At 39.9% G+C, this 27,118-nt stretch overlaps 1 protein-coding gene across 2 annotated transcripts in view; it reads left to right on the forward strand.

Annotated features, from left to right (window-relative positions):
- Nucleotides 1–27,118, forward strand: part of SERAC1 (serine active site containing 1) — a 60,501-nt gene that overhangs the window by 6,512 nt on the left and 26,871 nt on the right. The window contains exons 2-8 of one of the 2 annotated variants that reach the window (XM_025384361.1): nucleotides 4,265–4,356; nucleotides 7,416–7,452; nucleotides 12,227–12,363; nucleotides 13,882–13,971; nucleotides 15,950–16,081; nucleotides 18,109–18,230; nucleotides 19,282–19,410. In XM_025384361.1, coding sequence (XP_025240146.1) covers nucleotides 4,266–4,356; nucleotides 7,416–7,452; nucleotides 12,227–12,363; nucleotides 13,882–13,971; nucleotides 15,950–16,081; nucleotides 18,109–18,230; nucleotides 19,282–19,410 — 738 coding nt within the window. In that variant the 5' untranslated portion in view covers nucleotide 4,265. The remainder of the gene's footprint in view (nucleotides 1–4,264; nucleotides 4,357–7,415; nucleotides 7,453–12,226; nucleotides 12,364–13,881; nucleotides 13,972–15,949; nucleotides 16,082–18,108; nucleotides 18,231–19,281; nucleotides 19,411–27,118) is intronic. The other variant, XM_025384362.1, reaches the window with a different exon arrangement.

Below are 27,118 nucleotides of genomic sequence, written 5' to 3' on the forward strand. Positions count from 1 at the left end.
GTAGATTTGGGGAAATAATCCGTAGTGCATGTCAGAGAGACAGAAAAAAATGGAAGAAGTTGAGATTTGAAGGTTAGACTTTAAAAATCTAGCATACATCTAATAGGAGTACCAGAAAGTAAAAGTTGAATGGAGGTCAAAGTGATTATTATTAAGAATATTGCAGAATTGAAGAAAAATGTGAGTTCTAAGATCGAAGGCGCATACCAAATCTTGAGTGGGGTATATAAAAACAAACCCATACCCAGACATAAAGTAGAGAATTGTAAGAACATCAAAAACAAAGATCTTAAAACTGCCAGATGGAACATAATATTGATACTAATGATAAGTAATATTTATTGAACACTTAATTTGGAATAGGCACTATTGTGTGTGTTTTACATATATTAACTTATGTGATATTTGTAACAACCCTTTACAGTAGTTCCCTTATTACCACCATTTTATAGATGAGGAAAGTGAGACACAGAGAGGTTAATTAACTAGCCCATTATCATATGTGTAGTGCTTTCAAATGTACGTGGATTTTGTTTTAATCAGGTATGGTAAGAAGACAGACACAGAGACAACTACCTTGAAAGAAGAGTTTATTATGTACAGTTCCCAAGGAAGAATGGGCATACCACACCATGCAAGGCCACATGGGGAAGTACCAGGGTCATTCAAGAGGCATAAGGAACAATGTGAAAGCATGGGCCAGAGCTTGCTTTTATTGTGTTTTTTTGTGGGAAGGAATGAGCGAGACAGGGTAGATGAGCTGAGCACATTTAGGATTGGATAGTTCGAATAATTTTGGCAGACCAGAGAGGTGGTCTCTAGTTGTCTAGTATCTGGCTCCGAGGAGATTTAGAGTAAGGGAAGCATTGGCTGTGTGTGATGTTTGGGGGTGTGCAGCTGGGATTGGTTGGTTTGCGTATGAGAGGCATGCTCACAGGCAAGTTGTTTGCTACCTCTAGCAGTTAGCTATCCCAGACCCAGAGAGAGGCAGTCACTCCCTGGGTCCTTAAGGTCCTAAGATGTCAAAGCATTCTTAAAAAAAAAAGACTAATACAAGTCGTTTGTGGAATTGGATTTGAAACCAGGCGGTGTGGTCCTACAGAGCACTTTCTTAAACTTCTTTGCTACTGTTTTGCCTACAAAGAAACAACAATTAGACTTAGATTTCTCCTGAGCAACAAGAAATATCAGTGAAAATATCATTAATGTACCGAAGGAAACCTAGTGTTATTCTGAATTCTAAACCCTGAATTCCAAACCCAGCTATTACTGTTATTATTTTTTTTTCTGAGACAGAATCTTACTCTGTCTCCCAGGCTAGAGTGTAGTGCGTGATCATGGCTCACTGAAACCTCTGTCTCCCAGGCTCAAGCGATTCCTCTGCCTCAGCCTCCCGAGTAGCTGGGAATACAGGCACATGCCAACTGGCCCAGCTAATTTTTTTTATTTTTTTGGAGAGATGAGGTCTCACTGATCTTGAACCCCTGGACTGGCCTAGAGCTCCTGGGCTCAAGCAATCTGCCCACCTTGACCTCTGAGTGCTGGGATTACAGGCATGAATCATCACGCCTGGCCCAAACACAACTGTTTTTTAGTGTATCTAAAATAGAGCATTTTTAGACATGCTGAGAGTGAGAGTGCTAACTACATATATGCCTTCATGAAAGAACTGTCAAAGGATATACCTTCATCAGACTGATTTGAACCTAGAGGGAAGTTGTGAACGCAAGAAACAAAAGTAAGGAAGGAAATTCACAAGATGTCGGTAAATATTTAGGTTGACTGCTTTTAAAAATGACTTCTTTTGGGATGTTTAAAAATAAAATGGAATTAAAATACTAGACAAAAGTACCTAAGATAGGAGAGGATTGGATTTAAAGTATTTTAATAGTCTCATTTGGGAGGATAATTGTATTGTTTAAATTCATACTGTATATAGCACTTTTAAAATGTAGCTATTTACTAAAGGAATAGAAATAAATGGTATAACTTTAAGCAATTAAAGAGTAATAATAAAAAATCGTGATCTATCCAACATGTGATAAATGTAAATGGATTAAATTCATCTATTAAAAGAGAGGTTTTGAAATTATAAATGATACCAATAGATTATAACCATGATGGAAAAAGTTAAGATAGTTAAATACTTTGGAGAAAACTGGCAAGGAACTTAAAGCAGTAAATGTTAATAGGGATAAAGGAAGATAGTATGTGATGACAAAAGGAACAAAGTACTAAGTTCCTAATAATCGTGAATTTGTGTGCACCTAGGCATATCTTTTCACATTATGGCCCCCCAAAAAGGGTAGTATTTGTTTGCCACACTAATTGGGGTGTTCTGCGCTAGAGAGTAAGATCCATGAAAGCAAGGGCAAATTTTTCTTTTTCATTGTTAAATTGCTAGCATCTAGAACAGTTCTTCGTTCATAGGAACTCAGATAAGTATTTGCTTAATGAATAATAAATAAAAAAAGGACAACAAAAGGGGTAAATCGACAAGTGCACAAATCAGTATGAAACTTTAAAAAACCCCTCTCATACTGGTAGATCATGCAGACAAAAATTGGCAAGGCTATTCAATGGCCATTTGGAGCTGTGAAAAAAAATTAGCAAGACTATAGAAACAACAAAATTAACAAGCCTAGTATAATGGATATATTCTGCTCATAACAAAGAATAAGTTTATATGATATATTTATAAATATTGACTGGAAGAGGTAACAAAGCAAGTCTTCACAATTTTAAAGAATCTATATCACATAGCACAGTAAGATAATCTTTGCCTGTAATCCCAGCACTTTGGGAGGCTGAGGTGCGTGGATCACTTGAGGTCAGGAGTTCAAGACCAGCCTGGGCAACATGGTGAAACCCTGTCTCTACAAAAAATACAAAAAATTAGTTGGGTGTGGTGGTGGGCACCTGTAGTCCCAGCTGCTCGGTAGGCTGAGGTGGGAGGCTTGCTTGAGCCTGGGAGGCAGAGGTTGCAGTGAGTGGTGATTGCACCATTGCACTCCAGTCTGGGCAACAGAGCCAGACCCTGTTTCAAAAAATAAAAAAAAGATCTTAAAAAATTTTATATATTTGGAAACTAAAATCCACACTCTAAAACAGTTCACAGATTAGAGAAAAATTACAGTGGAATTTCAGAGGGATAATTTACAGTCTTTTTGTCGCTGGAGACAACAGTGGCGCAATCTCAGCTCACTGCAACCTCCACCTCCCAGGTTCAAGCAATTCTCCCACCTCAGCCTCCCAAGTAGCTGGGACTACAGGAGTGTGCCACCACACCTGGCTAATTCTTTTTGGTAGAGTCAGAGTTTCACCATGTTGGCCAGGCTGGTCTTGAACTCCTGACCTCAAGTGATCTACTCACCTCAGCCTCCCAATGTGCTGGGGTTATAATAATTTATAGTCTTAAATGCATTTATGAAGGAACAAGAAATGCTCATCTTAGGCGTTATTGAAGAAGTTAGGAAAAGGACAGTTGCACCCAAAGAAAGAAAGAAGAAAATAATAAAAAGCAGAAATAGAAAACAAAACAAAAGAGAGAGGTACCTTCCTTCCTTTCCCTTATAGCAAAAAGAAAAAGAAAAAAACCTCGCTATCCAAAGACAATCTGATATGGGTCTAGAATAATGAGTTGTGTTCTGGGAATGATTGCATCATATTTAGATCATCTTTACTCAGTTGATGAATTAGTTGGGTGACAGCTCTCCTTTGATAGAATGCCAACAATTAACAAATTTCAAAAATTTTAAACAACATGGGTACTATCCTGAAAGAACTAGAGAAAAGCTAAATGCTTCTATGGATTCTAAGTGTACCGTCCACGTAGAGCTTCTCATTTCTTTAGGGCCTCAGTCATCAGAGATAAATACATATATATATTTTCAAAGACATTAAATTCTTTTCATGCCTATGTTGGTATTCTGATTAATAATATGTCTATTCTTGTTACCTGTTAATTCTTGTGTTCTGGAAATGATTGTATCATATTTAGATCATCTTTCCAATTGTGAAAATTATGCACAATTGGACACAGTGTGAGGAAGAATAATGAAAATACTAACAAAATATTATTCTAATAAGTCCCTTTTAAGTTTTTAAGGGAGAAATTTTTTTTAATTGGAAAGTTTTCTTCGTAGTCTTGAAAGATTTAACTCTGTGGGTCATCCACTGTGATGGTAACATGTTCTTGTAGTTAAAACAAGTGTTTTGATTTAGATGCTAAATTAAATTTGTTGTGATTGTTCTACTTACACAGAATGTCCCTGGCTGCTTATTGTGTCATCTGTTGCAGAAGAGTAGGAACCTCTACTTCCCCGCCGAAAAGTGGCACACGCTGGAGAGACATCAGTGAGTACAGCTTAAACAACTCTTCTTTTCTTATAGGAACAGTGATAGAATTGTGGCCGTTTCTAAGGTGGGCCACAAAATCTTTTTGAACCCATGATTAAATCTCAAATTGGTTTATGTGTTTCTGTACTAATAGTCCACCCCAATTTTATAGACCCAGAGCCATACATACTCCTTTTTCTTTTTCTTTTTCTTTTTTTTTTTTGAGACGGAGTCTCGCTCTGTTGCCCAGGCTGGAGTTCAGTGGCCGAATCCCAGCTCACTACAAGCTCCGCCTCCCGGGTTTACGCCATTCTCCTGCCTCAGCCTCCCGAGTAGCTGGGACTACAGGCGCCCACCACCTCGCCCGGCTAGTTTTTTGTATTTTTAGTAGAGACGGGGTTTCACCGTGTTAGCCAGGATGGTCTCGATCTCCTGACCTCGTGATCCACCCGTCTCAGCCTCCCAAAGTGCTGGGATTACAGGCTTGAGCCACCACGCCCGGCACATACTCCTTTTTCTTGAGAATTATTTTCCCTCTTCTACTTCTCCTGTCAAATTTCATACTCATCATCGTAAACTTAAATATAACTGCATTTTCATTCAGCAGATATTTATTAAGCTCTTGCAAAACAAAGTGCCAGGCACCCATGTTAGGTTCTGGGAATACAGTGGTGAGCAAGGAAGATGTCATCCTTGCCTTGCGGGGGCTCGGGATGTGTCTCCAGTCTACTCCATTTGGAGCCTTGCCTTCATTTAGGAAGCTTTCTCTGACACCCTAGGCCAGGTTGGATCTGTTACTTGTCATTTCGTAGGGTCAGCGTAGAACTTAGTTAATTATCTTACAGTTTCCACTATAAACTCTGTGAAGGCAGTATTTTATCTTGTTTACCACTATAACCTAGTTAGTTATTATGCATGGCATATAGTAGGTGATCAAATAGTTTTTGTTGAATGGAAGAGTGAAATAACTTACCTTTTCTGAGCATTATTTCCTTTGTGTGTAAAATGAGAAGATTGGCCTAGAACAGCTTTTATTCATTTGACAATAAACAAAATATTTAATTGACCAGGTACAATTTAATTGTGCCAGGTACAATTCTAGGCCCTAAGAATACAATATTGAATAAAACAAACTCCTTTTCCTCGTGGAGTTTCTTTTTGATCTTTAAGAGAAATCTGTTTTTAAGGATAGATCATTTTCATCTAGAAAATTCTGATACTGTTTTAAATACAAAAAGAGAAGTGAGGACAAATGTCTTTTTGGCAGCATGAGTTGAAGCTCTGAACGAAGGAGTGTCTCAATATGTGCACTAAATTATAGGTTAAGGCCGGGTGAGGTGCTGTGACTCATGCCTGTAATCCCAGCACTATGGGAGGCTGAGGTGGGTGGGTCACTTGAAGTCAGGAGTTCAAGACCAGCCTGGCCAACATGGTGAAACCCCGTCACTACTAAAAATACAAAAATTAGCTGGGTGTGGTGGTGGGCGCCTATAATCCTAGCTCCTCAGGAAGCTGAGGCAGGAGAATCACTTCAACCCAGGAGGTGGAGATTGCAGTGAGCTGAGATTGTGTCATTGCGCTCCAGCCTGGGCAACAGAGTGAAACTCTGTATATATACATAAAATCTTTATATTTATTTATATATATTTTCTTTATATATATAAATATTATATATGTAAATATTATATACAAATATATATAAAGAGTTTTGTGGGCTAGCCTCAGTACCTAATCATCATGAGTACCATATCAGTTAAGGTTGTGCTCAGTGCATGTTATAGAAGCTTGAGTCCAGTGGCTTAGGTTAATATGGTTTTCATTCTTCTTACATAATAATAAGTCAAGGTGGAGACAGTTAGGGCAGGAATTACAGTTTAGCAATCTTCTTGTCTTCATGCTCCATTCTCTTTATTGTCCTCATGGTCACATGATGGTGAATCCTTGGGTATCAAGAAGCAGAGGGCCAAAAGCCATTTTGAGGCTTTGTCTTTTTATGTGGGGAGGGATCCACCTCTATAGACTTCCATCTATATCCTGTTGGCTACAACTGTGTTGCACAGTTAGCCCTAGCTACAGAGTTGTCTAGGAATTTGAATATTTTTAGGTGGTAATCAGGTTGTGTATTTGTAAGGATTAAAGGGCATGTGTATTGGACAGGCAATTAGCAGTGTCTGCCATAGGAATTTTTTAATATTAAAAAAGTTTTCCAAGACCCAAACAAACATTTATAAATGAACTTGTAGAATATACTCTCTATTTCATTTTATTTATTTATTTTAAGATGGATTCTTGCTCTGTCGACCAGGCTGGAGTGCAGTGGTGTAATCTCGGTTTACTGCAACCTCTGCCTCCGTGGTTCAAGTGATTCTCCTGCCTCAGCCTCCCGAGTAGCGGGGATAACAGGCATGCGCCGCCAAGCCTGGCTAATTTTTTTTTTTTATATTTAGTAGAAATAGGATTTCACCATGTTGGCCAGGCTGGTCTCAAACTCCTGACCTCAGGTGATGTGCTCGCCTTGGCCTCCCAAAGTGTTGGGATTACAGGCGTGAGCCACTGCACCTGGTCTAATCTCTGTTTTAAATGGGGCTATGTACATGTATACCTAACCATCAACTATAACATAATTACTTTAGAAAACATTCTTTCATGTCCTCACTTGACAATATAATCCTTCAATATAGTTCTAGTAGTGATAGGGACAATGCTTCCCATTTCTTTGTTTAATGGGTTGTTAACTAAAAGGGGTCAGAAGGGAAGCGAGCTGCCTGAATGTTGCATTTGGTGGAAACATTGTAGTCCTACCAGCGTCAGTAGTGGAACAGGGACTAGGAGGGTGGAGAAAGGGAAGGTATGAAATGTCTTCAGTATACATTATATTTGCACTCAGTGCTTGTTGATTTGTGTGTTTGTGTCTAAGGATAGGAGACCATTTATTAATAGCAACTGATTATATTAATATAAAAATAATAGCTTCTTATCTGATAACATATGATATAGGTAGAGACTTACACTGTTGCCTATTTCCTTTCACACTTTTAAAAATGAAATTCATCACATTGACTTTTTTTCTTTTGAAGGAAATATAATAAAGTTTACTGGATCACTTATTTTAGGGTAAGTTGTCAACTGTGGAATGTTAATTGGCTTCATTTTACTCTATTGGAAATCTCAATGGCAGTGATTTACAGGTTGCATGAGGTATTGAAAGGGTATAGATTTTGGAATTAGACTGGTGGATTTAATCACTGATCCCACCAGTTAAATGTTGTCATGATGTGGTTTCCTTACCTTCTGAAGAGTGCTTTCTCTTGGAGCCAAATGTGTACTAGGAACTCTGCCTGCCAGGCACTGCTGCTGTGAGAAAAGCACTTTGACGCACCTATATCAGGCACGCACTTAGTTTTGACACACTTAGAGTCACGTCTTGTATTAGGTTCTAAAGTGGGTGAAAAAGGTGCAAATTGACTATAGTCAAAAGTATTTTGGAAAATCCCTCAACTCACCATAAAGCTTGCGTGAAAGGAAATTGAGGCTGACTGAGAAAACCAACAGATGGACATCTCCCATTTGATGCTCCCTCAGGAGCACGTGTAATGAATGCAGTGACCCTCTTTCAGCAAATTGTTATTTTTCATATTCCTTCTTCTACTTTTCTTTAGGGGGAGGAATATATATGTAATACTGTTGTATGTATTTGTTAATACTTTTTACTAGTACAAATATAAAATTAACTCTCAGATGCTGAAATGATAAAAGAGATATATTTGGCATTTTATCCAAATGCATACATTTCTCCATGACATTGTAATGTACGGCAAAATATATTTAGATAATTTTTCCCTTTGACTCATTCTGAGCAAAGCATAAATGTATATATAACCTTTTCTGTAATGCAGTTTGTCTAGCTCACAATTATGTTCAGGAATATAGTGAAAATTAATTACAGTTTTTTCTTATAGTAAAGAATTTTGTCTTTCATGGAAAACAAGATAAAAGTTCAGATACATCCCGAAGAGAGTAGAGGATTCTTTTTTTTTTTTTTTGAGACAGTGTCTTACTCTGGTCACCCAGGCTAGAGTGCAGTGGCATGATCTGGGCTCACTGCAGCCTCTGCCCCCTGGGTTCAGGTGATCCTCCCACCTCAGCCTCCCAAGCTGGACCACAGGTGTGTACCACCACACCTGGCTGTATTATTATTATTATTATTTGTATTTTTAGTAGAGACAGGGTCTCGCCATGTTGCCCAGGCTAGTCTTGAACTCCTGGGCTCAGGTGATCTGCCTGCCTTGGCCTCCCAAAGTGCTGGGATTACAGGCTGAGCCACTGCCCTTGGCCGAGGGCAGAGGATTCTAAAGAGCCTTCTTTGTGTTCCTCTGGTGCTAAACCAGTGTCTGAACTTTGTTTTATCTGTTTGCCTGAGGGTAGAAACCAAAGGTCAGAAGAAGGTGTAGGAAAACAATGTTGCTAAACTCTGAATCCAGAGTGCAATGTTTGTGTCAGGATTTAGGGAGTGTGTAAGTCAATCTGATTAGGAAAAAAGAAATCTTCATTTTGAGATACACAACAAACAACATTTAAAATTAACTTCAGGTAGATGATGGGAATACACATTGGCTCATCTTTTCGGTTTGTCATTATCTAGTAAAATTGAATATGTATACTATCAGAAGGTATGTAATTCTAGATATATGTATGTGTAGATAGATAGAGGTACACGTACATGTATGCACGGTACAGATGTATAAGATACGTAACAGCATTGTTGTGATAGACTCAAACTAGAAACGTTCTCAGTGCCCATCTATGGGAGAGTGAATAAGTAAGTTGTAGTATATCCATGCAATGGATAATCGCATACTATACGAAAATCTAAGTGCAGGAACTACATTTTACGTGCAACAACATGGATGACTCACATAAATACAAGGCTGAGCAAAAGAATACGTGTAGTGTGATTCCATTGATATGAATTTCAAAAACAGGCAAAACTAAGCTCTGTTGTTTAAGGATGCATATATAAACTGGAAAGAAAAGCACATTGTTATAATAAAAATCAGAATCATATATAGAGATGAGAACAGGTCAGTATCGGGGAGGACACACTGTGGGCTTCTGGGGTGCTGTTAACATTCTGTTTCTTGCCTGGATATGATTATGAAGCTATTTATTATTTGTAAACTGAAATGTGTATATACATGTATATGTATATATACAGTCATGTGTCAATAATGGCGATACATTCTGAGTAATGTGTTAGGTGATTTCATTGTTGTGCAATCATCACAGAGTGCACTTGCACGAACCTGGATGGCAGAGCCTACTCCACACCTAGGCTGTGTGGGACAGCCTATTGCTCCTAGGCTCCAAACCTGTACAGCATGTGACTGTACTGAATACTATAGGCTATTATAATACAATGGGAAGTATTTGTGTACCTAAACATATCCAAACAAAAAAAGGTACAATAAATAACATTTTAAAATGGTACACTTACATAGAGCACTTACCATGAGTGGAGCTTACAGGACGGGGCGTTGCTCTGGGTGAGTGAGCATGAGGGCTTAGGACATTACTGTACACTACTGTAGACTTTATCAACACTATGTACTTAGGCTACATTACACTTTTTTTTTTTTTTTTTTTTTTAAGACGGAGTCTTGCTCTGTCGCCCAGGCTGGAGTGTAGTGGCGTAATCTCGTCTCACTGCAGCCTCTGCCTCCTGGGTTCAAGCGATTCTCCTGACTCAGCCTTCTGAGTAGCTGGGATTACAGGCGCCTGCCACCACGCCTGGCTAAGTTTTGTATTTTTAGTAGAGCCTTGGTTTTGCCATGTTGGCCAGGCCAGTCTTGAATTCCTGACCTCTGGTGATCCGCCCACCTTGGCCTCCCAGAGTGTTGGGATTATAGGCGTGAGCCACTGAATTTTGTATTTTCTTTAAAGGCAGAGTCTCACTATGTTTTGCCTAGGCTGGCCTTGAACTCCTGGACTCAAGTGATCCTCCTGCCTCAGGCTTCTAACTAGCTGGGACTACAGGCATGCACCACTGCACCCAGCTACACTAATTATAAAACAGTATTTTTTTTCTTTAATAATTAACCTAGCTGGATGTAGTGCTGTGGGCCTGTAGTCCCAGCTGTTTGGGAGGCTGAGGCAAGAGGATGACATGAGCCCAGAAGTTTGAGGTCAACCTGGGCAACATAGTTGAGACCCTGTCTCTAAAAATAAATAAAGTCCTGGCTTTAATAATTAACCTCAGCTTACTGTATTTTTTTTTTTTTTTTTACTGTATTAGCTTAAATTTTTGAAAAACTTTTTGACTTTTGTAATTACACTTAGCTTAAAACACAAACACATCATATAGCTATACAAAAATATTTTCTTTCTTTATGTCCTTATTCTATAAACTTTTGTCTATTAGAAAAATCTTTTTGGCCTGGTGTGGTGGCTCATGCCTGTAATCCCAGCACTTTGGGAGGGGAAGGCGGGCAGATCATGAGGTCAGGAGATCGAGACCATCCTGGCTAACAAGATGAAACCCTGTCTGTACTAAAAATACAAAAATTAGCCAGGCGTGATGTGGGTGCCTGTAGTCCCAGCTACTCGGGAGGCTGAGGCAGGAGAATGACGTGAATCCGGGAGGCGGAGCTTGCAGTGAGGCAAGACTGCACCACTGCACTCCAGCCTGGGCAACAGAACAAGACTCCCTCTTCCAAAAAAAAAAAAAAAAAACTTTTTGAGGCCGGGTGCAGTGGCTCATGCCTGTAATCTCAGCACTATGGGAGGCCCAGGTGGGCGGATCACGAGATCAGGAGATTGAGACCAACCTGGCTAACACGGTGAAACCCCGTCTCTACTAAAAATACAAAAACAAAATTAGCCGGGCGTGGTGGCAGGCTCCTGTAGTCCCAGCTACTTGGGAGGCTGAGGTGAAAGAATGGCGTGAACCCAGGAGGTGGAACTTGCAGTGAGCTAAGATCGTGCCACTGCACTCCAGCCTTGGGGACAGAGTGAGACTCCGTCTCAAAAAAAAAATATATATATATATATTTTTTTTTGACGAGGTCTCGCTCTGTCGCCCAGGCTGGAGAGCAGTAGCTACTCGTGGGTACAGTCATAGCATGCTGCAGCCTTGAACTTCTGGGCTCGAGGTATCCTCCTGCTTTAGCCTCTGGAATAGCTGAGACTACAGGCCTTGCTACTGTGCCAGCAAAAACAATTTTTTAACTTTTTAAATGTTTTTATTAAAAATGAAAACACAAACCCATTAGCCTAGGCCTACACAGGGTCAGGGTCATCCATATCACTGTCTCCGCCTCCGCATCTTGTCCTACTGCGAGGTCTTCAGGGCAGTGACACGCATGGAGCTGTCATCTCCTGTGATAACACTTTCTTCTGGATACCTTCTGCAGGACCTGCCTTAGGCATTTTACAGTTAAGTAGAAGGAGTACACACTGAAATAGCAATAAAAGTATACTATAGTAAATACATAAATCAGTAACATTTATTATTATCAAGTATTATGTACTCTACATAATTGTATGTGCTAGACTTTTCTAGGATAGGCAGCACGGTAGATTTGTTTACACAGCATCACCACACACATGTGATTAATGTGTTACGTTGGCTACTCAGTCACTAGGAGATACGAATTTTTTTAGCTCCGTTATAATCTTATGAGACCACTATCATATGTGAGGTCTGTCCTTGAACAAAAAGTCAGTATATGGTGCATGACTGTATAAATGTTATATGCATGTTACTGTATACATGTTATGTTTCCCAATAAAAAAGAAAGAAGTTTACTATGACAAACTTAATAGAGAAGAGTAGCTCTTGTGTTACATTTTGATTGTGTATTTATGATGCATTTTTTCTTTTCTCTTTAAGAGGTTCTCTATTTCTTACATATGAAGTTCTGGCCCTGAAGAAAGCTGTGACATTAGATACTCAAGTGGTAGAAAGAGAAAAAATGAAGTCATATATATATGTGCACACAGTTTCTTTAGATAAAGGAGAAAATCATGGTAAGTTTATTGTGAAGTAAGCCTCTCTTTGTGAAAAATGGAAGCTAGTCATTGAATTTAAAAATATGTCTATTTAAAACACAGTATTAGTAGTACAGATTGAGCTAATTCTAAGAATCACCAAACCCTGTGAAAACCAAGTTCCTAAAGAATTAATTAAGGACCAAAGTTTAGACTTCCACATTTAATCCAGGTTTGCAACTCTCCTAAAACTAAGTGAAGTGAAGACTAACTGGCATTTTTAGTCTGAACCTGGAATTCCACACCTTGGTGGAACTGTCAATACAGAGGCTGGCTCTCAGTTTGGCAAGTACAAAAAACATGATTTTGTCATTTAGCTCTGCGATATTTCTACCTTATTTAAGGGATGTATTCATGCAAACCAAACACATGAGATACATTCGTCAATATGAATGCCAACTCATTATAATTATCTGTCACCAAGGCTAGAAAACCTGTCTTTACTAGTTAGGACACTCCACTTCTCAATATTTAGGATACATGGAAGCCCTCATTAGTGATCATATGGTTGCATGGTGAACATGAAATTTTACAGCAGAGGAGTGTATTTTCCTCAGCATATGGGTAGCATGGTGAGTCACACACTTGACTCACAGCTGCCTGTTCATACACTGTTAGCCAGAATGTGCCAGTTAACATGATGTTCCTCGAGTGGGGCAGGCTCTACTGCTTTCCTGTGTCTGTCACCCGCTGCTCTGTTGCTATTAGTTATTATATCACTTTCTGTATTTCAAAATGCTTTTATGGTATGTTTACGATTTCAATTACATAGATAATTGTTGTTGCTTATAATATTCCTGTATAATAAGACTTAATCTCTTTAGTAAAGTATCTCCAAACTTCAGTTTGAGGTGAGCTCATCATGAAGGACATTTTCCTGGATATTGCAAAACCTATGTTGTATGTGGAGATTTTCATTAGCTTTAGTAAGTGTTTTTGTAGTTAGTGTTTTTGTTTTTACTTTTCCCTAACTTGGAGAGCAGTCTTATTTTGGAATTGAGAGCTCTGTGTTTCCATAATGGTTTTAGTTGCATCAATAGTGACAATAAAAAGACAGCGATGCTATTTTGTATTTTCTTTGTGAAAAAATTTGGAGTTTATACATTTCTCTTTGAAACACTGGAGCATAGTGTTAAGAATACATTCTTGGGCGGGGCGTGGTGGCTCACGCCTGTAATCCCAGCACTTTGGGAGGCCAAGGCAGGTGGATCACGAGGTCAGAAGATTGAGACCATCCTGGCTAATATGGTGAAACCCCATCTCTACTAAAAATACAAAAAAATTAGCCAGGAATGGTGGCGGGCGCTTGTGGTCCCAGCTATTCGGGAGGCTGAGGCAGGAGAAGGGGGTGAACCCGGGAGGCGGAGCCTGCAGTGAGCAGATATCGCACCACCGAACTCCAGCCTGGGCGACAGAGCAAGATTCTGTCTCAAAAAAAAAAAAAAAAGAAAAAAAAGAATACATTCTTGGTTTTACTTAATTTTATGATCATTTTAGGTATTGCCTGGCAGGCAAGAAAAGAACTTCACAAAGCAGTAAGAAAAGTGTTGGCAACATCCGCCAAGATACTACGGAATCCATTTGCTGGTAAAGATCAAATATGTGACTTGGAATCCTTATCAGTAATCTGAAAGTCATTGGAATGATCAACTTGATACTTTTTTTCATTTCTTATACTAATATTTTTTATAGCTATGGAAAATTAATCAGGGCAGGTGCGGTGGCTCACACCAGCACTTTGGGAGGCTGAGGTGGGTGGATAACCTGAGGTCAGGAGTTTGAGACCAGCCTGGCTAACATGGTGAAACCTCGTCTCTACTAAAAATACAAAAATAGCCAGGCATGGTGGTGGGTGCCTGTAATCCCAGCTACTCAGGAGGCTAAGGCAGGAGAATCGCTTGAACTCAGGTGGCAGAGGTTGCAGTGAGCCAAGATCGTGCCACTGCACTCCAGCCTGGGTGACAGAGTGAGACTGTCTCAAAAAAAGAAAAGAAAAGAAAAGAAAGAAAATTAATTAGCATTATTCTCTTGGACTGTATTTAATTTTAAGGGCTTAATGCTTTGGACAGTTTTCTTCCTTCCTTAGGTAATTGTGAATAAATATGGAGATAAAATATACCCTATTCTCTTGATAAGGTTTTATAATTTTGTGATAAGTGTTTTATAATTTTAAATTTGTTAGAAAATCACTCCCATGCCTTCTTATAATGAGCATAGTACATCCACAATCATAGATTTCACAATCAGGTTAATCTACAATGTGGAGCTAGATACAAAAGAGCTTATCTGATCTCCTTAAAAAGTTGGCATTGTGAAAATAAAAGATGAGAAAACTTTCTACAGTTAAAAGAGACTTTATTAAATCCTGGTTTTAGAAAACAACCTTAAAAAAATTTTTTTTTTAATTGAAAAATTGGGGAAGCTTGAATATGGAATTAGACTGAATTTTAGATGATTTGGGAAGATTTTTGTTAGTGTTTTTGGGTGTGACAATAGCATTGTGGTTATTTAAGAGAATGCAGGATTGTTCTTAGGAGATGCAGGTTGAACTGTGAAGGGGTAAAATGTCATTTTGTCTACATCATCCTTTCAAATAGTTTGGGAAAAATTACATGTGAATATAGATTAAGAAAATATGGTAAAATAATAAGAGTTATTGAATCTAGATGTGATGTATGGATGTTAACTTATTCTTTTTTTTTTTTTTTTTGAGACAGTCTTGCTCTGTCACCCAGGCTGGAGTGCAGTGGCACGATCTCTGCTCACTGCAGGCTCTGCCTCCTGGGTTCACTCCATTCTGCTGCCTCAGCCTCCTAAGTAGCTGGGACTACAGGCGCCCGCCACCACACCCGACTAATTTTTTGTTTTTGTATTTTTAGTAAAGACGGGGTTTCACAGTGTTAGCCAGGATGGTTTCGATCTCCTGACCTTGTGATCCACCCACCTCGGGCCTCCCAAAGTGCTGGGATTACAGGCGTGAGCCACCGTGCCCAGCCTATGTTAATGTATTCTTTAATTTCTTTCATATATTTGATCTTTTTGAAAAAGTTTTGGGGAGAAAAAGATTTTTAAAATGACTACATATGAAAGACACCAGAATATACAAAACAAAAGCATACATGTTGAACCTGGGCAATGTAACAAGTCCCTGTCTCCAGAAAAAAAAGAAAAAGATTAGTTGCGCCTAATGGTACACACCTGTGATCTCAGCTACTCAGGAGGCTGAGGTGGGAGGATTGCTTGAGGCCAAGAGGTTGAAGCTGCAGTGAGCCATGATCGTGTCACTGCATTCCAGCCTGGGTAACAAAGTGAGACTGTCTCAAAAAACAAAACAAAACTGACCCCTGAACCCCACCAAAAAAAAAGCACACACAATATTCATAATAATATAAAAGATAATATTACAGAATTGAGAACAAATAATATCAGTTTTTATCAATACCTATATACATGGATTTAACTGTCCAATTGTAGATTTCAAATATTTATAAATTACCATCTTAAAGTGAAGATAAAAGTATTATCTTAGCTGTTCATATTGTCTTGGCTTTTTCTTTTTGCAAAGACCCTTTTAGTACAGTTGATATAGAAGATCATGAGTGTGCTGTGTGGCTGCTCCTACGGAAGAGCAAGTCAGATGACAAAACCACGCGACTCGAGGCTGTGCAGGAGATGTCGGAGGCCCATCATTGGCATGGTAATGAGACCACCCGAACAGGTGGCAGGTCTTCAGCTGGCTCTTGATTTCCGATGTAAAAGACAAGGGAGTGAGATTCAGGAAGGAAAATAATTCAGGCAGTCTTAGTATATATAAAAAGTATTTTAAAAATTTTAAGAAGCTTCAATGATACGGAAAGTAGAAAGCCTGCGACCTGGTAGTCAAATGTGTTTGGTAAGAATGAGCTCAAAAATGAGGTATATATATTTGTGTAACTTTCTACCAGAACAAAGTTTTATTTGGTTACATACTTCTTTGAGAGCAACTCTTGATTCTGATAGTTGCCTAATGTACTTGAGTTTTCTTTGGGTTTCTATTTAATGAAGTATACTTAATTGCTTGCTACACCATACAATTATATTTGCTTTTACTTTTACAATCTACTTGACTCTAATACTAATAGTTGAATGTACCCAATTTGTATGTGTGTATATCATTTTTAATGGACTATTTGAAATATGTAATTGTGTTTCAGAGTCACACATTTTACAATAAAAATACTTTAAAAAGAACTCATATCTGCTCTGGTTATAGTACATGGACAAAACTATATTTTGTTAGTAGAGCTGTCTTGTAAAAATGGGCAAAATAGAAAAAAATAATTTTCTCAGCTAGGCACAGTGGCTCACACCTGTAATCCCAGCACTTTGGGAGGCTGAGGAGGGTGGATCACTTGAGGCCAGGAGTTCAAGACCAGCCTGGGCAACATGGCAAAACCCTGTCTCTACTAAAAAAATACAAAAAATTCAGCTGGGCATGGTGACGTGTGCTTGTAATCCTAGCTACTGGGAGGCTGAGGCACAAGAATTGCGAACCCACGAGGCAGAGTCGTTAGTGAGCTAAGATTGCACCACTGCGCTCCAGCCTGGACAACAGAGCAAAACTGTCTCAAAAAAAAAAAAAAAAAATCTCAAAGAAAAGTTAAACTCAGAATGAGATCTCTGAAAATTAATTTGTTAATTGGTTGGCGGCTACAATTATAATAATTTATAATGTAAGTATAAGCTCACTTAATGTTGGTGGAGATTTAGAATAGAAATATTTTTCAAAATTTGCCTTCCAGGGCTCTATTCCAGACTTACTGTATCAGAGAAATCAGAGGAAGTGCCCTGGCCCATAGATTTTGAAAAAGTTCCCCACTTGATCCAGAAGTACTCACCCAGGTTATTATTATTATTTTTTTTTGAGACAGAGTCTTGCTCTGTCACCCAGGCTGAAGTGTAGTAGTACGACCTCCGCTTACTACAACCTCCGTCTCCTGGGTTCAAGCTATTTTCCTGCCTCAGCCTCCCGAATAGCTGGGATTACAGGTGCCCACCACTACGCCTGGCTAATTTTTGTATTTTTAGTGGACACAGGGTTTCACCATGTCGGTCAGGCTGGTCTTGGACTCCTGACCTCAGATGATCCACCCGCCTCGGCTCCGAAAGTGCTGGGATTACAGGCCTGAGCTGCAGTGCCTGGCCAACCCCAGGTTATAAACTGCCATTATTGAAAATAATGTTTGCTTTCATGATTGGAATTTTGTTTTTGATATATAAAGAATGGCATGTTTAATTGAAAGTACTGGTATCTGGAACTGCAGACTAAATATTCATGGGCATTATGAATACCAAAGCACCATAGCATCACCACAGGGCAGTAGGCTTAAACGCAACCTCATGTGTTTTGAGTAGTGGTCGAAACAGCTTTTGAATGCTGGAATTGTTTTAAAAAGAAGTTAAATTGGTTCTGACTTACCAGTTTCCACCTTTGAGCTTCCTTTTTTCCAAAAAGTTAGGCTGTGACCCGGTCTCTGGATATACGTTGAGGAGAACTGTGAGATGAGTCCTGGAAATGTAGCTAGCTTATAGGTATTGTAAATGTAGTTGCACTTGGGACATTTTGGATTACAAATTTGCAGAGCAGTCTAAAACTTAGAGTGCTTTCAGTAGTTTGTTCAGTTAATCTTTACAACATCTATCAGCTGGTTTTGGTATTAACAAAAGATAATGCTTTTTCAATAGATTACCAGTATAGGCTAATTGCTCAAGCCTGTGATCCGAAAACTCTTATTGGTTTGGCACGAAGCAAAGAGAGTGATCTTCGCTTTTTTCTCCTACCACCTCCTTTGCCATCTTTAAAAGAAGTAAGTAAAACAATATTAATAATAATTTAGAGAGTGAAAAATGGTTTAATATATTATCTTCACTTTGGGTACAAAATACTTTAAAAAAGTAGTTGTTGGCTACTTCTCACAAGCAGATAAACTGGAATGTAAAACTGAAATCATAGTAGTTATACAAATATTTGGTTCCTCAGGAGGGGCTGTTCCTGCTATATTATTTTCTGCCTTTGGGAATTGGGAGTCTCTGTAAACCAGTGGGTGACATGCCATAGCATATCAGCATCCATGAGTTGGTCACTTCTGAGTTTCTGTAGGTCAGGTTTTCTTAGCCTCAGCACTATTGACATTTTGGGCCAGATAATTCTTTGTGGTAGGAAGCTGTTGTGTACATTGTAGGGTGTGTAGCAACATCCCTAGACTCTACTCCCTAGATGCTAGTAGCACCCCCTAGTTGTAACAACCAAAAATGTCCCCAGACATTGCCAGATGTTGCCGAGGCAAAATAGCCCCTGGTTGAGAAACACTGCGACAGATTTAAAGCATGCTTCTTGAGTATCTTTCCTAGATCAGAAAATGAAACTCTTAAAACTTATGCGTTCGCAGCTTTCTGAAAAATAGGAAAATGAATATGCTAGATATTAATTATTAGAGAAAATGAGATAGTAACAAGTTCTGGATTTAAAAAGCAGTAGCTTTAATTAGTAAGGATGCAATACTTCATTTTGAGTCAAGATGTTGAGAATGTCAAGATGTCAGATGAAAATTCAGAGTTAAAGTTTACAGTACGTCTCTCAGTTTGAAGTAGCAAACGTGAAAATATAGAATTCAAAATTAAATGATTGTTTATTTACCTGGGTGGGTGACTGTTTTCAAGACTGAAAGCAGTAATTAATCTCTGATATCTCTTTCCCTATATCTCTGTATCATATATATATGTATATGTATATATATAGAGAGATGCACATATCATATATGGCTTTGATATATATGGCAAATATTGGCTTTGAGTATTTGGATATTTTTTGTTGTACTCAGTTGTTGAGTATTTATGAAGAATTTCCTTTCATTTCAGGATTCTTCCACTGAAGAAGAGCTCAGGCAGTTGCTGGCTTCCTTACCTCAAACAGAGCTGGATGAGTGTATCCAGTATTTTACATCTTTGGCTCTTAGTGAAAGCAGTCAGAGTCTAGCTGCTCAGAAGGTTAGCTCATGTATTCATTCAGTAAATATTTTTGAGTGTCCACTCTTTCCAATGTATTGTGTCAGGGGCTAGCATTCACCCAGTAACTGAGTAAACATGCTAACTTCTGGTTGTGTGCCATGCCCTGGGCTGGATGTCAGGGATGACAGGGAGGCAGGTAAATAAACAGTCACAGAGTGTGTAAGAGAGATAAAGGTGATTTCAGGAGCCCTTCACTCTGCTTAAGAGGTCATTTACAGCTTCACAGGAAGTAACTCTTAAAATTTTATCTTAAAGAATGAGGGCCGGGTGTGGTGGCTCATGCGTGTAGTCCCAGCGTGTTGGGAGGCTGACACGGGTGGATCACGAGGTCAAGAGATAGAGACCATCCTGGCCAACATGGTGAAACCCCATCTCTACTGAAAATACAAAAATTAGCTGGGCGTGGTGGCGCATGCCCATAGTTCCAGCTACTTGGGAGGCTGAGGTAGGAAAATCGCTTGAACCTGGGAGGCAGAGGTTGCAATGAGCCGAGATTGTGCCACCACACTCTAGCCTGGTGACAGAGCGAGACTGTCTCAAAAAAAAAAAAAAAGAATGAACAGGGCTGAGCGCAGTGGTCGACAACTGTAATCCCAGTGCGCAGTGCTTTGTGAGGCTGAGGTAGGAGGATTGCCTGAGGCCAATAGTTTGAGACCAGCTTGGGCAACACAGCGAGAACCCCCATGTCTATAAAACATTACAAAAAAAAATTAGTTGGATGTGGTAACATGTGCCTGTAGTTCCAGCTGTTTGAGAGGCTGAGATGGGAGGATTGCTTGAGCCCAGGAGATTGAGGCTTCAGTGAGCTGTGATTGTGCTGCTGCACTCCAACCTGTGCAATAGAATGAGACCCTGTCTCAAAAAAAAAAAAAAAGAAGAAAACAAGGCTCTCAGTGAATACTGAATTCTGATATTCTTGGGGTGCAAGTTATTCTTTATAAAAATCTCATACCTCTGAGAGAAATCAGAACGAATAACCACCATTATTAACTGCAGTAACTATGTAATCTCAATGAGAGGAACGTATTTTGTCAGTAAAAAAAATCACAGTATTCTATATTCTTTGACCAATTAAATGCATTTTCTCATTTTTCCCTTTTATGAAAAATTAGGGACACATCAGTAGACAGGACTTGTCTAGTATACTTGACGTAATTTCCCCTTTTGGGCCATGTCTTGGAATTGCTCCAGTGAATTATAGTGGTGTTTTCTTTTTGAAGCTGAGAGTTCCGTCGTCTGGCCTCTATACCATTTCTGTACACTGACTTTCTTATGCTTTTAAATTCTGTTCCCAAAGTGGCTAGAAGGTGCCATGGTTTTTTGACAAGATATCCCTGGCTCTTTTTGATTCTTCCTGCCCTACGAGATATGGCTGCTTCTCCAAGGAGATCTGATTCTTCTTACAGGAAAAGGTTAAGAGTCCAAAACCCAGGCACTAGGTGTGCGTAATAGTTCTTCATGAAGGTAGAGCTGGTGGACCTTGAGGGCTCCTAGACACCTAAGTAACAGAGCAGAACAATTACCTTTTTCTTAAAAGGTCTTAAATTTATGGTGATATTTCCAATTCAACTAGTTTTCTTTATAATCCACATACCATAAAACCCTTTAAAACTATACAATTCATTCAATGTTAATATACTCATAGAGTTGTATAATCATTACTCCAATCTAATTCCAGAATATTTTCACCATCCCCCAAAGAATCCCTCTAACCATTAGCAGTCACCACTCATTCCCCTCTCCAGCCCCTGGTAACCACGAATCTATTTTTCCTATGGATTGGACTGTTCTGGACATTTCATATAAATGGAATAATCTAGTATGTGGCCTTTTGTGTCTGACTTCTTTCACTTGCATAATGTTTTCAAGGCTCAACCACATTGTGGCATATCAGTGCTTCATTCCTTTTTATGGCCAAGTAATAGTCCATTGTATGGCTATGCCGCATTTTATTTATCTGTTCATCAATGATGGACATTTGGGTCATTCCTATTCTTTGGCTGTTATGTATGAATAATATTTCTATGAACATTCTATCGTTTGGCTATTATGTATGAATAATACTTCTATGAACATTTCTAATTGGAAAAAAAAAAACTGTACTGTACAAGATAGGGAAAAAGCAAAGCATTTTTCCTTCTTTCTCACACCCCTTAACACTTCTGACACCAGAAGTGTGGAGGGTTTTTCCCTACACACTCAGCAATTCTCCATAAGACACCAGCTCGGTGTCCTTCCATTTAATTCAGTTCTGACGTCTCTACCTAGAGATGGTATCAGAGCCTATAGGTTAAGGGCTCTGTCCCACAGGACTGCCCCCCACTTCAGATGCCAGTCACGTGTTCCAAGTGTGACCTGTGCTTCTGATCAGCCATAAACTGGCAGTGCCCATGACCCCCTCCTTGGGTTTGATTAATTTACTGGGATGACTCATGGAATTCAGGAAAACACCTGACTTATGCTTACCATTTATTATAAAGGATATGACAGAGGAGAGGGATGGACAGCAGATGGAAGAGACGCATAGGGCAAGCTATATAGGAAGGGGTGCTGAGCCTTCATGCCCCTCCGGGTGCATCACCCTCCAGATATCTCCACGGGTTCCGGTATCCAGAAACTTTCCGAACCCTGTCCTTCGGATTTTCATGGCTTTAATCAGTTGGCATGGTTGATTGAATCATTGACCTTTGGTGATCACCTCAACCTTCAGGCCCTCTGTCCTCCCCAGAGGTTGGTGAATAGGGCAGAAAGTCCCTACCCTCTAATCGTGTCCTTAGTCTTTCTGGCCACCAGCCCCCTTCCTGAAACTATTTAGGGGCCCTCCAGCCACCAGTCATCTCATTAGCATACAGAAGACACTCATCACTCTAGAGGGAACCAGGGGTGGAGACCAAATATATGTTTCTTATTAGATCTCAATATCAACATTCATGTGCATGTCTTTGTGTGGATGTATGTTTTTAGTTCTCTTGAGTATATACCTAGGAGTGGAATTTCTGGGTCTTATGGTAACTGTGTAACTTTTTGAGTAACTTTCAAATGTTTTCCACAGAGACTTTACCATTTTACATTCCCACCAGGAATATATGTTATTGTCCATCTTTTCTTCTAGCCATCCCATTGTGTGTGAAGTAGTATCCTCATTCTGGCTTTGATTTGCATTTTCCTAATGCTTAATGATGTTGAGTACCTTTTCACGTGCTGTTGGCACTTACATATCTTCTTTGGAGAAATATCTATTCAAATCCTTGGCCCAATTTTTTTTTAACTAGGGATTTTGTTTTTGTTTTTGAGATGAGGTCTCACTGTGTTGCCCAGGTTGGAATGCAGTAGCTCTTCACAGGCAAAATCATTACGTGCCCTACAGCCTTGAACTCCTGGGCTCAAGTGATCCTCCCACCTCAGCCTCCTGAATAGCTGGGTCTACAGGTGTGAGCCACCATGGCTCCCTTTGCGCATTTTAAAATTGGGTTACTTGTCCTTTCGAAGCATCTTTTCATGTTGTAGCACCCAATTTAAAAATGGGCTTTTGTTTTTTTTTGTTGAATTGTAAGAGTTCTTGATATATGCTAGATACAAATCTCTTATTAGATATGTTGAATTGTAAGAGTTGAAATTTTTTGTTGTTGAATTGTAAGAGTTCTTTATATTGTTGAATTGTAAGAACTCTTTATGTATTCTGGATACAAATCTCTTATTAGATATGTAATTTGCAGATATTTCTCCCATTCTGTGGGTTCTTTTCACTTTCTTGATAGTGACCTGTGCACCCCAAATGTTTTTAATTTTCATGAAGTCTGGACAGGCATGGTGGCTTATGTCTGTAGTCCTAGCACTTTGGGAGGCGGAGGTGGGAAGATCACTTGAGCCCAGGAGTTTGAGAACAGCCTGGGCAACATTGCAAGACTATCTCTACAAAGAAGAAAAACATTAGCCAGTTGTGGGGTGTGCGCCTGTGATCCTAGCTTCTCAGGAAGCTAAGGCGGGAGGAGCACTTGAGCCCAGGAATTCAAGGCTGCAGTGAGCAGTGATCGTGCCACTGCATTCCAGCTTGGGCAACAGAACAAGTCCCTGTCCCTAAAAAAAAATTTAAAAATAAAAAACATTTTTGATGAAGTCCAATTTATACATTTTTTTTCTTTTGTTGTTTGTGCTGTTGGTGTCAAACCTAGGAAACCACGGGCCTGTCATACCAAGTAGTTTCTTATCTAAATCTGTATTCTTCCCTTCTCTATTCTTATGCCCCTGCTTTTCATCTGGAAGCCAGGGAACCACCTCATTTTCAGCAGGCCTTGTCTAACATCTGACAGTTTCAGCTTGGATGGGACCAGGCTGTTTACAGACAGGGTCTTGTGGACTTGGGTGCTTCTCTGTGTTCTGCCATAGTGTCTCCCACTCCCATCACTAACTTCTCTCCTGCACCCCCATGTCAGAGCTCCTGAGACCTGGCCTGACATTACTGTTTAGTTAATATTCCTCTACCTTCTATAGAGTTCTGTAACCTTACCTTTTGCCAAGTGAAGAGAGGGAAAGTGGTTTAATACCACCATGCCACTTCTTTTTTTTGAAATGGAGTCTCCCTCTGTCACCCAGGCTAGAGTGGTGCGGTGGTGTGATCTCGACTCACTACAACCTCTGCCTCCCGGGCTCAAGCAGTTCTCCTGCCTCAGCCTCCCGAGTAGCTGGGACTACAGGCATGCGCCACTACACTAGGCTAATTTTTTTGTATTTTTAGTAGAGTTGGGGTTTCACCATGTTGGTCAGGCTGGTCTCAAACTCCTGACCTCAGGTAATCTCACCTTGGCCTCGCAAAGTGCTGGGATTATAGGTGTGAGCCACTGTGCCTGGCCCCACTATGCTGCTACTTTGTGCAGAATTCTTGGCCTCAGCAGTAAAGAGTTACATAGTTTAAATTGGCCTTGTACATGTGTATGTGTGTGTTCATAGTTAAAATATCATGTGTTTGTGTGTTTTAACATTCACCACCTTGGAGAGGACCTGGGTCTTCTGACAACTTCTCCTACCCATTCCAGGTGCCTCATTTTAAAGATCTTCCCCTAACTAAAGTTTTTCTGAAAAAGTAATTCGTATGACCTTTTTTTTGAGATGAGGGTCTCACTCTGTCACCCAGGTTGGAGCACGGAGGCATGATCTTGGCTCACTACAGCCTCCGCCTTCTGGGCTCAAGTGATCGTCTCACCTCAGCCTCCCGAGTAGCTGGGACTACAGACATGTGCCACCAGGCCTGGCTAATGTTTTTTGTATTTTTGGTAGAGACAGGATTTCGCCATGTTGCCCAGGCTGGTCTCTAACTCCTGGCTCAAGAGGTCCACCCAGCCTCAGTCTTCCAAAGTGCTAGTATAACAAGCGAGAGCCACCGTGCCTGGACCGTTTGACCTTTTAATTGCATTGTCTTTACGCTACACCAATTCAGTGTATTTAGGAAACATAGATCACACTGGAAATGATGAAACTGACACTTGAAACGTTTCCATTCTACTTGGGCAGATCACAGACACATATAGATCCATCCTTTAAGTAAAAAAATTGTTTTTAGTATTTTTTAAAAAAACAATGAGTGCTTTATGTTTAATGAAGCACCTTTGATTTTTCCACTTGGAAGGTACTAGTTTCACTTTGATTTGAGTCCCTGTTCTTTATTTTAAAACAAGAGGTAGCATATCTTTAATTGATTTTTCAAATAAATATTTAATTTTAATTCTAATGTCCCATCTCTTTAGGCCAGTAAGCACTGCCTTTTACTTTTTTTTTTTTTTTGAGGCACAGCATCGCTATATCCCCAGGCTGGAGTGCAGTGGCTCCATCTCGGCTCACTGCAAGCTCTGCCGCCCAGGTTCAAGCGATTCTTCTGCCTCAGCCTCCGAAGTAGCTGGGACTACAGGCGCGAGCCACCATGGCCAGCTGATTTTTGTGTTTTTAGTAGAGACAGGGTTTCACCATGTTAGCCAGGATGGTCTCGATCTCTTGACCTTGTGATCTGCCTGCCTTGGCCTCCCAAAGTGCTGGGATTACAGGCGTGAGCCACTGCGCCTGGCCTCCTTTTCGTTATTCTTATTCCCCCTACTCTGCCTCAAGTTTGTCATGCCTCCTGGATTTCACATATGCCAGGAGGCTGGGGGTGCTGACATGGCGGGTGGAGAGAGTCCATCTGGTTTGCAGTAATCTGTCTGCCCAGTTTATGACAGACCTGTCTCATAGTGGTCCCCAAGGGCCCTTCAGTGTCAGTGTGCTGTTTCTATATAAAACTGCTTTCAAGCTGGGCACAGTGGCTCATGCCTGTAGTCCCAGCTACTGAGGAGGCTGAGGCAGGAGGATACCCCAGTCCAGAAGTTTGAGGCTGTGGTGCTCTATGATAGCTTCTGTGAACAGCCACTGCACTCCAACCTGGGCGACATAGTGAAACTGCATCTCTAAAAAATAAATAAACAAAACTCCTCATGTACGGAGGCGACTGTCAACCCCAGCATATAGCCAACACAATAATGTTTGGTTTTGGAACAGAGTTCTTAACCTTTGAATACCATGGACTCCTTTTGTGATTTGGTTAAGTCTAGGAACTCAGTTCTAAATGCATAAAATATAATGCATAAGATTACAAAGGAAACAAATTATATTGAAATACTGTTATCAAAAGAGAAAATAAATTCTAATATAATTAATACATGTATTTATGGATGCATTCAATAATAAAATATATTTAAAACATGAAAGTTGAAGTTAATTAAAATTTTTCTCTAACTTTTTATTTTGGAATAATTTCAAATTTAAATAATTGCAAAAATAATACATTTCATTAAGTTTTACCAATTACTGGCTGGGTGCAGTGGCTCACGCCTGTAATCCTAGCACTTTGGGAGGCCGAGGCAGTTAGATCACGAGGTCAGGAAATTGAGACCATCCTGGCTAACACAGTGAAACCCCATCTCTATTAAAAAATACAAAAAAATTAGCCAGGCGTGGTGGCGGGCGCCTGTAGTCCCAGCTACTTGGGAGGCTGAGGCAGGAGAATGGTGTGAACTTGGGAGGCAGAGCTTGCAGTGAGCCGAGATCACACCACTGCGCTCCAGCCTGGGCAACAGAGCGAGACTCCATCTCAAAAAAAAAAAAAAAGATTCACCAATTACTAACATTTTATCCCATTTGTTATATCATCCCTCCCTTTTACTTTCCCTCTCTCTGCAGATATATTTTAAGATACCTATTCACACACATTTAATATTTTTCTCCCTGAGCCATTCATTAGGTACAGACATGATGCCCCAAGGACATTCCCTGAAAGAACCACAGTACAGTTATCAATTCAGAAAATTTAATATTGATATAATACTGTTGTCTAATATTCAAATACTCCGTATTTGAATTTTCCCAGTAATTCTTTTATGACAGCTTTTTTTTTTTTTTTTTTGGAGATGTAGTCTCGCTGTGTGACCCAGGCTAGAGTGCAGTGGTACAATCTCAGCTCATTGCAATCTCCGCCTCCCCGGTTCAAGCAGTTCTCCTACCTCAGCCTCCTGAGTAGCTGGGATTACAGGCATCCGCCACCACGCCTGACTAATTTTGTATTTTTAGTGGAGACGGGATGTCACCATGTTGATCAGGCTGGTCTCGAACTCCTGACTTCAGGTGATCTGCCCGCCTTGGCCTCCCAAAGTGCTGGGATTATAGG

Source organism: Theropithecus gelada, chromosome 4 (assembly GCF_003255815.1).
Source record: "Theropithecus gelada isolate Dixy chromosome 4, Tgel_1.0, whole genome shotgun sequence".
Taxonomy (NCBI): domain Eukaryota; kingdom Metazoa; phylum Chordata; class Mammalia; order Primates; family Cercopithecidae; genus Theropithecus; species Theropithecus gelada.